The sequence below is a fragment of the Mercenaria mercenaria genome, chromosome 14 (genome assembly GCF_021730395.1).
Source record: "Mercenaria mercenaria strain notata chromosome 14, MADL_Memer_1, whole genome shotgun sequence".
Lineage (NCBI taxonomy): Eukaryota > Metazoa > Mollusca > Bivalvia > Venerida > Veneridae > Mercenaria > Mercenaria mercenaria.
This window is the reverse complement of record NC_069374.1, coordinates 54,308,342-54,320,366: the sequence shown is the minus strand read 5'-3', so window position 1 is coordinate 54,320,366 and position 12,025 is coordinate 54,308,342. Positions and strand designations below refer to the sequence as shown.

The 12,025-nt window shown below is 37.0% G+C and overlaps 1 protein-coding gene across 1 annotated transcript; it reads left to right on the top strand.

Moving 5' to 3' along the window:
• Positions 1-9,353: 9,353 nt before the first annotated feature.
• Positions 9,354-11,745, top strand: LOC123534572 (uncharacterized). The gene is made up of 3 exons (XM_045316869.2): positions 9,354-9,503; positions 10,239-10,367; positions 10,774-11,745. The coding sequence occupies exon 3, from the start codon at positions 10,920-10,922 to the stop codon at positions 11,661-11,663; it is 744 nt and encodes a 247-aa protein (XP_045172804.2). The 5' UTR covers positions 9,354-9,503; positions 10,239-10,367; positions 10,774-10,919; the 3' UTR covers positions 11,664-11,745.
• Positions 11,746-12,025: the final 280 nt, after the last annotated feature.

The following is a 12,025-nucleotide window of genomic DNA, read 5'->3' as shown; positions in this document are numbered from 1 at the left end:
AGAGTACAGAAAGTTATCAAAAATTTTTTAAATATTCCATTAAAAATAATACGCCAAAATCAATTTTTCACTTTTGGAACACCCTGCAATGATCCTGTTGCAGGAACAAGGTCCAATTCTACAATTGCATTTCTCAACTTAATAGTCCCTATTGAACTACAGGATATTAATGGAATGGGTGCCCATCCATCTCGTTTTTCACAGAATAGCAAAAATGCTCCCGAATATCAATCAACAGGCATGGAACCCTTCTATGATGTGAATTTCCCTGCCAAGTTGACTCATCAATTCATACAAAGCTAGCAGCAGTTTATTTATACAATTGACATCAGAATGCTACATGTATCAGCTGTTCAAATTTTCTAAAGAGTTAACAGTCATTATCTTTCACTTTAATTTACAGACTTCCAAAATCACAAATTTCTATTATAAATATTAACGGGGGCCAAAATTCAAAGTGTACCCTGCTACCTCAAACTATACAAACTACAACTGAGCCGGGCCATAAGAAAACTGACATAGCGGGTTTGCGACCAGCATGGATCCAGAACAGCCTGCACATCCGCACATTCTGGTTAGGATCCATGCTGTTCGCTTTTAAAGCCTATTGGAATTGGAGAAACTGTTGAAACCCACTATGTTGATTTTCTCATGGCACGGCTCAATTAATTTGTCTACCAAAACCGGTGCTATTTTATTTCCATATCATGAAATTCATAAAGTCAGCCTAACTTTTCTAATTAGCCCTAAGGTGGAATACTGGTAAACTGACAGGATTCAATGTTCGTCTTTCATTTGCACTAAGGGGCCTCCGTGGCCGAGTGGTTAAGGTCGCTGGCTTCAAATCACTTGCCCCTCATCGATGTAGGTTCGAGCATTGAATTCTTCATTCTTCATGTGAGGAAGCCATCCAGCTGGCTTACGGAAGGTCAGTGGTTCTACCCAGGTGCCTGCTCGTGATGAAGTAATGCATAAAGGGGCACCTAGGGTCTTTCTCCACCATCAAAGCTGGAAAGTCGACTATGACCTATAATTGTCGGTGCTACTTTAAACCCAACCAAAAAAAATATGCGCACTAAAATCTTTGTTATGTGGACTTTTAGACATTTCTCTACTTAAATTAGATTTTCGCTAGGGAGGGGCCTTTTTATATTGACTCAGATCAGATTAGTTAATTCAGATTTGTTTTCCTTAAATCTTCTTTGGAAGGTACCGTCTTTTAATTATATGCTTTTCTTTTTTATGCAAAAATAATACTATATATAGTATGTTAAAAAATTGCCATTACACTAAGCTTTCGGATTTATGATAGTTAATTTAATTCAAGAAATAAAGAAATATTCACAGTTAATTTTTCCACCTTTACCTTAATGCACAGGGTAAGAAAAATATGCAGTCATTCTGTTGCTCAAACCAAGGACAACTCCTATGCAAAGTGCTCAAGCGACTGAGCTAATTGGCTGCCCGACACTTCTTTTTCCTAACACAAATAAGTCTGCATTGTTGGACACACACTCCCACAAATTGGAAACCAGAGATAAAAGATATTGCAACCCAACAAGAATGCCACAGCCCATTGTTGAGTGAAAAATGTAACAAAAGATGATAATCAAAGGCCTGAAGGGCCTGAGTCGGCTAATGATTGATGTACTGACAGTATAGTCTACCAGTTTCAGTTTGTTTTCAGTTTTTTTCCCCAACTAAAGAGAGATTTTGTTACAATAAATGAAATGAACATTCGGTCGATGCCTAGTAAAACTTTGATTGACATTATACAAGTATTTAAACCCAATATATTTCTCTAAAATTGAAGTGGCTCGCAGAAATAAAAATGTTGAAAGTACAAACTACAATTTGACAGCTGACACTAAGATACTGCCCATGACTTTATATATTTTTCCAGTAAACATTTGCCTCCGGCATTGCCAGAAGAGGCAATTATCGGCTGGTATATATTCGCACATGATACAATTTGAATATGACAATTTATAATATTAAAATTTTACAGCGCGGATTGCCACATACAATTTGTAACGGATGGACGAAAGAACTGATATTTTACAGATATTATAATGGGCCTGGCGATAGCCTTGTCATATGTTAGGTATTGTTAAATCATATTATAAGTGATGTCAATTTAAAGTATACTTACTTTTGCGTTTAGAGATACATGTATGTAAATGTTGCTGAGTGTCAATATATAGTGTAACCGATATTAATAAATGCAGTTCTTTTTTAGTTAAAACTATCATTTATTCTATTTCAGACTTGTTAACCCCTTAAAAATGATGTCTGTTATCCCGAAATCCATCCACTTTCAATTATCCATTTTGATTCATGTAGACAGGCAGGCCCAGACTGGGCAGAAAATGTTTGAGCCATTTTTACGTGGTCGGTAGCAGGGTGGGTGTGGGGAGGGGTGTTTCTTTCCGCTTTAAATTGCAGTCAGATTTTGAAACGGGCATTGCGGCAGGTGGTAAAAGGGCAAATGTATCAAACTGTAAAGTGGCAATATGTGGGGAAGGGTCTGGGAGGATACCCCCTCCTGCAAGTAGGGTTTGGGGTATTACCACAAGAAATTTTTGAATATGTAGACCCTTGATACAGCCTTTGGTGCGATTTTAACTGAAAATCTTCTGTTTCAATTTCTAAATATTACCTAGATTCTTTCTAGTATTACAATATCTAAAGTATGACTGTCACTTCATCTTTTTACTTTCAGATCATGCTTCAGGACTAGAATACGAGTCTGACATAGATTATATGTAGGTGTAATAAAAATAAATTCTAGAATCATTTCTGTTACAATAATATCTATCATGTATGTTACTTGAATGTTAAAATTTCATAACACAGCTCGATATTTCCCCAAAATATTATATCCGGATATGATTACACTTTTCTCCAGTTTCAACAATATATTTTACAAATTGTGATGATACGAAGACATTTAGCAGCAATTGGCAGTATCTGACATTGAAGTTTACGGTTAAATTACCTCTTATTTAAATCTTTTCATCAAAAAGTTGTTTCGTTTCGTCAAAGCAGCCAAACATAGACGATCTACTTTCGATTTCAAAAACTACAAGAAAATACAATTTAATGTTTCGCCGATTTGTTTATTTCTCGAAAAATAAGAATTAATATCATTTTTAATATCAGTAGTAACTAAACAAACCAGTAAGAGCTTCTTCTTCCGATAATTTATCCGTTTACTGACTGCAAAATTCAACCCACGCAAAGTCGTAGAAGCGTTGTTATAAACAGGTCACGCGTGTTCGCCGAGAAGTGTCCAGAATGTAGTTAGGATTCATCCGCGAAGTCTCGTGGAAGAATTAACGTACTGCACATATCTTATTCGGGTCACTTAAAATGAAGCTGTCATAATTTAATTTCATCGATGTAGTAAACTCTTTGATAAGAGACATTCCAATGCTTTCAGAGGTACACACTCAATAAAATACTAGCAGTATGTTCTGGAACTATATTTTGTCTTTCGCTGGATGTTACGCAAGCTTTGTAAGCCTGCGCAATTCATAAAATGCACAGCACAATAAATTTGTTATTTGCGCAATGATTTTAAAGATTATTTTTTGAAACGGACAGGGTAACAAATGGATAATTTGGCTAATGAGTTAATATGCAGTTTTTATTTGAATTTGTGAACATCATATTTGCTATTTTGTGACAAAAGGGCATAAAATTCGTCACCATAATCATATGCGCAAATGTATTACCAAATCCCGCAGAATCGTTATGCGTGTTTATGCTTAATGAGTTACCGCGGAAGAAAATACGTGGCTTTATTCGAGTATTGCACAATTACAAGTCATAAATATGACAGATTACATCGTATATTGGTCATAGCAAATAGGGTTGACATAAATGAACTTCATTCGATCAATGAACTCTTTGAAATTAGAGACAATCCAATGGAACTACATCACTTCGCTGTGTTGTGAGGCCATTTAAGAATGAGAAATCGTGCGATAGCAAGGACTCGTCAAACGCTTGACAGCGTTTAGCCGACTCAAAAATGTGCAGTCAGTCCGGGATGACTTAACTAACTGGTTGCCAGAAACAAAATCTCCAGTTATGTGACCATATTTGCACTGCGACTGACACATCAGTACTTTGTTGCAGAGAATGCCGATTAATTTTCTGATTTTTTGAGCATAAAATCTGTAAAAGCTATAACTCTGGTCTGACTTTGTGAGATCCAAATTAAATTGCCTTGTGTACTGCTTCACATGCTGAATGACAATCTTTGATGATCTCGGTCAAATACTTTTTGAAATATGAATGACACAAATTGAGGCGGACTAATGGAAGGACGGATGGACAAGAGCAACTCTAAATGGTTTTATAATTCACACCTTTAACTGCTCCATCATTAGACACTTCAAATGCATTCTTCTCGTTTGCATCTGCAAAGCCCGTACCGAATTTCTGAGTTCTTTTTCTTCAGTGTTTCTCCATTTTAATTCCTTTAGTAATGGCAGACAACTTCGATATCAACATTTTGTGGATCTGTTCATTCTGTCAAAGACAAAAACATTTATAAGAAGCTTTTTAATATTTCAGATCTAATCACATTTTGTTAAACATTATTATATTTATTGTGCGGGAAAACAATACAGTGCAACCTCTACAGAGCGGCCCTCTCTACAGCAAAAACCTCTCCACAACAGCGTCATCAAAGTTTCCCATAGCTGAAATTTACTATCAATTTAACCTCTGTAGAGCAACAACCTCTCAACAGAGGTCAATAATTGCGTCTCCCAAAGGGTGTTGCTTTAGAGAGGTTGCACTGTACATGATAACATAACATGGAATTATGATTTTTAAAGCCTTTTTTCTTCAACCGACACAATTACAGGTCCTTCCGATACTGCCATATCAACGCATACAGTGATCCCAACATGTTCAGTGATTTCAACACATACAAGGGCATTGTTTCTCTATATAACTGAGGAAGATATTCAGCTGCTTCACAACTACAAATGGCCACTTCACAATTAAAACAAAAGCTCAAAATGACAAAAAAAACTAGTATGAAGTTCTGAGGACAAAATCTATAAAGTAATGATGTCAGAGTTATGGGCTGTGTGTCATGTTATATTGGTGAAATGTGGAACAATCATTTCAAGTTTGATCCAAAATCATTTAGTAGCAACAAAGACACATAGAAAAAGCACAGAAGTCAACAGAAATTTCTAAATAAAAAGGGACATGAAATATTTGTACAAGAGTTATTGACTTTGTTAATTATCCTGAGGACAAAAAGGAAGAACTATTTCAAGTTTGAATCAAACCCATTATGTAATATGAGATATAGTGAAAGTGCACCACAATTAACCAGAACTGCTAAAAAGGGGATATTATTCAAAATATTGGTGCAAGAGTTATGGCCCATGCATCATATAATGTGATGACATATAGTGAAAATTCATCCAAAATAATCTAAAATTCTAAGCTAAAAAGGTGCACAGTTCATGAAAATTTGGTGTCAGTCACTGTCAGAGTTATGGACCTTGTGCCATATGTTGTGAGTAACAACCATTTTAAGTTTGAAACATGTCCATTCAGTTCCAACAGAGTATAAAGCAAATTCATCCAGTAATAAGAGAAATAGTGGAAGTGCATCAGAAAGTAAATCAGAACTTTAACCAAGATATGGATGTGGAATTGACGCCAACATGGATGCTGGGCAAAGTAGAATAGCTCTCTATATAATTTGTATAGTGAAAATGACATTTTAGAATATACTTGTATCAAATTATTTTCAAATCCCTTGATAAATGGCAGAGTTATAAACCAGACAAGAAATACCTTTGACTTCTGTGACTTTGACCTTAGAGCTAGGGGTCTGGATCTTGCGCATGACATGTCTTCTCATTATGAGGAACATTTATGCCAAGTGATTTCAAAATCCTTTGATGAATGGCAGAGTAAGGAACCAGACATGAAACAGACCATGATAACATTTTACCTCTAAGTGTGACCTTGACCTTGGAGCTAGGGCTCTGGGTCTTGCGCATGACACATCTCATTATGGTGAACATTTATGCCAACTGATTTCAAAATCACTTGATGAATGGGAGAGTTATGGACCGGACACGAAACAGACCAGTCACCATGATAACATTTTACCTCTAAGTGTGACCTTGACCTTGGAATTAGGGGTCCGGGTCTTGGGCATGACATGTCGGCTCGTTACGGTGAACATTTATGCCAATTTATTTCAAAATCCCTAGATGAATGGCAGAGTTATGGACTGGACACGAAACAGACCATGATAACATTTGACCTATAAGTTTGACCTTGACCTTGGAGTTAGGGGTCCGGGTCTTGGGCATGACATGTCGGCTCATTATGGTGAACATTTATGCCAATTTATTTCAAAATCCCTAGATGAATGGCAGAGTTATGGACTGGACACGAAACAGACCATGATAACATTTGACCTCTAAGTTTGACCTTGACCTTGGAGCTAGGGTCTGGATCTTGTGCATGACACATCGTCTCCTTATAGTCAACATTTACGCCAAGTGATTTTAAAATCTCTTTATGAATGGAAGAGTTACAGCCCGGACAAGAATTAACCGGACGCACGGACAGTGCGATTTTAATATGCCCACCTTCTGGGGCATAAAAAGAGTGTCATTATGACCCTGGATTACTCACCTTAGTATTATGAGCCACAAGTTTCAAATGGCAAACTGATGCTTAAATATTAAGAGGGTAGGTCAGAAGGTCACATTCATGGCCAAGCCATGATCCCTTAACATTTGGGGTCGTCACAGTTTACAGTGCTGTGACAAAACTCCAGAGTGCTGAAACTGCCTTAAGGGCATTAATTGACAATGATGGTCCATCTGTCATTGAGATTAAAGAACAGATAAGAGATGGAAAGTTTCATGGTGTTCAGCTCCTTAATTTGCTCACTAATGATACATTGGTCAATGACAGACGTAGGATCACACAGTCAGTACTGGACTGTTTGTCATCTAGATTAGAAAATTTGACAACTGATGAAATATTCCTGGCTTGTAATGCTTTTGATCATAAAAACTGGCCACTAGCTACTGAGAGAGATGCTCTTTTGCAGTATTGCACTGGTGATGTCAGGGTTATCTACAGGCATTATCAAACAGTTTTAACCAATGCTGACTGTAACTTGGTCAATGCACTTAGCCAATGGGCTGATCTGAAGTTTCATGTATCTGGAAATGCAAGATATACCAACAAACATCCACTTTTAGTTTGGCAGCTAGTTAGTCAAATGGACCAAGATAAGGGTGACTATAAAGATATACTTAAAATAATACATCTGACAAATGTCTTGCCACTGGCTAATGCCTCATGTGAGAGAGCATTTTCCACAATGAAGAGAATAAAGTCTGACTGGAGGTGTAGGCTAGGAGCTGAAGTCCTTGACACTTTGATGCGAATCAAAGTTGCTGATGTTGCCCTTAGAGAGTGATGACGCAAAACCTGCTGTGACAAGATGGTGGTTGTCTGGACAAAGACAGAAAAGACCAAATACTCTGCCATATGGAGCCAGAAACTGAGATGCAGTTTCTAGGCCAAACTATTGCAAGTTCATGTATCTGGCACAGCCTGAGCAGTTCACAGCAAGCTTTGGGTGATGTACATTACAGTGCAACATCTCCAGAGCGGCCCTCTCTACAGCAAAAACCTCTCCACAACAGCATTATCAAAATTTCCCGTAGCGGGATTTTAATACACTGGGACCCCGTTATAACGCTGTCGTCGGGGTCCAAGGTTCGAGACCCGCGGATCTAGCGGGGTTAAATTTATAACGCGGGTTGATCGTATCAGCGGTATACGCAATACCCCACCCACCGGTAACGTATTTTGGACGCTGTTTTATGTTAATAAGAAATAAAAATCGTATAAACGGGACATTTATTTACCTTAAATGCTACTGAAAAATACATTAAAAGAATTATAACGCTGTGTCATCTTCTCATTTTGTCGTGATTATAAAAGAAAATTGGATTTGTGTATCCCGGAAGTAAACATATATAACGCTGTGTGAGGAGTGCGCGGTCGTGAGAATTACATATGCACTGCAATTGCACTGGGGGTATGTAACTAAAAGAGAAAAAACGTGGACAGTCTTAAAAAAAATAATTTTGAATAGATTTACATGAAGGAAATCGATAAATAAGATAGAAATTTTTTAAATCACCGTCGTTGATATACGATATTATAAAGGGAGCACATTCTCAGTATGCGTCGAATCTTCGTTATTTCCGATGAATTGAGTGTGATGATTACGAAAAACGGCTGCAGTTTATTACAAAATTCGATTTTTTATTCACTCAAGTGATCATGTCATCTGCTATATTGGTGCAAACTTAAACGGTTTGATAGCTGACTGACCAATGTTACACGTTTGTTATGCAAACAATCTAATTTTGACACGGTACTGATTGCCTAATTGTCACATGTCTACATGTATTGAAACTTTAACAAAGGCGATATGCAAACAAGTAAGCTAGCAGACCATTATTGATTTTTGTGACAGTTGTCATGGAAAGGTGTTAAAGTACTTGTAGTTTTAACGCTGGTTATGATCACATAAAGTAACATCCGCGGATTTTTTTTTTTTTTTTACCCTCTAAAATTTGGGCGCCAAGGCCATACAGCGTTATACCGAGGGCCGCGGTATATCGAGAAGCGTGTATTTATGTTTTTATAATGGTTTAATTTCTTTCTTGAAAAACTGTCAATATCTTTCCAGCAATGATTGATAGTCTGGGTGGGCCAAGACGTGTAAATAACATGTTAGCTACACTAAATCTAAAGACAGTGTCAGATGCAAACTTGAAAAAGATGGAGATTCGGGCAGGAGATGTTGTGGAGAAAGTTTCCGCTGAGTCATCACGAGCCGTAGCTGAGGAGGCATTTAAGAATGAAATGGAGTATGTTTATTTTTTGTTAGACACATAGCCTTAGGTTGTATATACTTGATATTTAAAAGATTTCTATATCATATGCACTTAATTCTATCAGTCAGTCAATCAGTTAATCTCTGATAACCAAGTTTTTTTTCTACATTTTTAGAACCAGGAGTCCAAAGCTGTGATTTTGATAAAAATACAAAAATAGATTCCACCTTATCGAAAATAATTTTTCAGAATAGTGTGGAAAGTGCCAGTCCATTAAATTTTGCAATAGTTTGAGTCTATGGACTCCAAAATAGAAGTCAGTAACAATATTTGATATTTCTCAGTTGTTTTTATAATTCAAATTAATTCTACAGGACCATTGCACATGCAGAGTCTCAAGATGCACAAGTTGGTATGAGTGGTTTGATTGAAGACTTGGGCGTTTGTGCTTGAAGCGGCGACACACCAAACAACAGAAAGCCCAATCCCCATCCACTAAACGTAGACGACTGGTGCTGAAACAGGAACGGGCTACTAATCAAGGTGCAAATGAAGCTCTAGAAGGAGACACATATCAGTCAGGTGAGTAAACATTTATTATGCCCCCCTTCTTCAGAACCCTGTTGTTTTAGGTCAGTAGGTCAAAGGTTTCAGGGGACCTTTGACTGCAAAACTTTGTCTGGGCAGTAACTCATAAATGCTTCAGCCTAGGAACATCAGACTTTGTATGGAGGTTTGTCATGACCAGCAGATGATCCCCTATTGTTTTATAGGTCTAGGGACTACAAAACAGTTTCCGGGCTATTTACACTTAAGGCTTCATATCATGTAAGACCCATTGTTGCTTTTACAGTTACTGACTCCACCAAGGGGGATTTTCATGTTCTGAGCTCTTCAAGAGTCTTGTAATATTGAACTTGTACGTTATGATATGGTCCCCTTTACAAATACATATGAGCCACACCATGAGAAAACCAACATAGTGACTTTGCGACCACCATAGATTCAGACCAGTCTGCGCATCTGCAGTCTGGTCAGAATCCATGCTGTTCGCTTATGTTTCCCCATATTACAATAGACTTCGAAAACGAACAGCATGGAACCTGATCTGCGCTGGTCTGTATTCATGCTGGTCACAAAGCCACTATGTTGGTTTTCTCATGGTGCGGCTCATATATGTTAACACTTGGATATTTTAAAACATAACTGCCATATTCATTATAATTTTACAGCTACTTTTGTTACTAGGACAGCAGCCAGGGAAACCAAAACCAAAAGATGAATACATTTGTTTGCATTTATACTTTTATATAACAGGAATTGGTCACGGCGACAATGTAGATGTGGAACAGATTCCAGATTCCATTCCAAGGGGCAATTTTAAACCTGTCCAGTTACCAGGACCCCCAGCTGTTATATCTTTTGACTTGGAAATAACAGGCCTGAGTGAGTAATTGTTTAGTTTGTTACAACTTCAGAAATCATGTCCACTAACTTCTGTATTTTGGTGTCAGACACATGGTTGCTAGTGTCTGCTGTATGTACAACATAGTCTACCAGACAGCTTGGATTTGGTATAACATTGTTATCATTGAAGAACTATTTTTATGCTAGTTTCAACAACATTATTATATATACAGTTAACATGGGAATGCGTATCAGAATTTTTCTCATGGAGGGTCACCAATAGCTCTTTCGACCAAAGTGTCAGTCTGAGAAGCTGGGGACAAGAGTACAATCTCCACCGCAGTTCCAAAATTTGGACAATCTGTGCAAGTGAAGTAGGGGAATGGACATTTACTTCTGAATAAAGTGAATATGTATACATTTTTTTTTTTCAATTGTTTTGCAGTTAAAGACGGAGTGCTTCCGCAGATTACACAGATTGCTGCAGTGGAGTTACAGTCAGGAGAGCAGTTCAATACATATGTTAAACCAACAGTTCCCATTTCTGTGGCTGCAACAACTGTTACTGGCATATCATTTTATAATGAGGAAATGACAGTAAATGGAACAAAAGTGCAATCAGTGTCCATAAAAACTGCTATGGATGAATTTGTTAATTGGATATCCAAATTCAAAAGTGTATGTTTAGTAGCTCACAATGGTCGCAGATTTGACTTTCCCATTCTTGTGTCTACATTAAAGAACATTGGAGCTCAGGATAAGTTATCAGAATGTGCATTCATTGACTCCATGTCAGTGTTTCGAAAGCTTTATCCGAACACATCACTGAAACAAGTAGACCTTGTGTCATCTTTACTTGGTGAAACATACGATGCACACAATGCCATGGGTGATGTGGTTGCCCTTGGGAAATTAATCAAGTTTGTGAACCTCTCAAGTAGTGATTTAATGGCTCATAGTTTTACTCAGTCAGCAATTGCTAATAACATGGCTTTCAACAAATCTAAAACACTCAATTTGCCATCATTGAATCCGTTGATTTATTCAGGTGTGATAAAAAAACCTACCGCTGAAAACATTGCTGGGTCTGGTCTGAATATAAATCACTTAAAACTGTTGCATAACAGAGGTGGGGAAGATGCTTTAAAAGATGTGTTTATTTCAAAGAACTCAGAAGGCTTACCAGAGTCTCTAACAATAAGAAAGTGTTGGAAGAGATTGTACCACAAATTGCTAAATATTTTGAAAATCACTAGATTTTTATACTCTGGTATAATAACTGTTCAGGGACAAAAATGTTTTCTGTACATTTATTTGTCTGTACATCCACAGTGATAATTAAGGAAATAACAATATAGGTGTTCTATATTTATTGCAATGTTCTTATCTATAAAACATCATACAATGTATTTACCAGAAATATTTATGTAATGCGTAAGATATATTATTTACTCAAATTTTGTCTCGGCAAATTTACTTTTTGGTGGTATCAAATACCTAATGATATCATATTATTTTACATTAAAATGGTTTAAACCAACTAGTAAATGTATTCAAATGTGTTTGTATTGTTATAAACTCCAAACAACTTGTAAAAATGTCAATAATACATAGATTCTGATTGTTATAGGCAGCTGTCGATATGTAGTAGTGGAAATAAAGTGATGAAAATATTTCCATCTCTCCAACTTCCCATT

Coding starts and splice junctions, on each gene's coding strand:
- LOC123534572 (XM_045316869.2), top strand. CDS start 10,920: ATGACAGTAAATGGAACAAAAGTGCAATCAGTGTCCATAAAAACTGCT.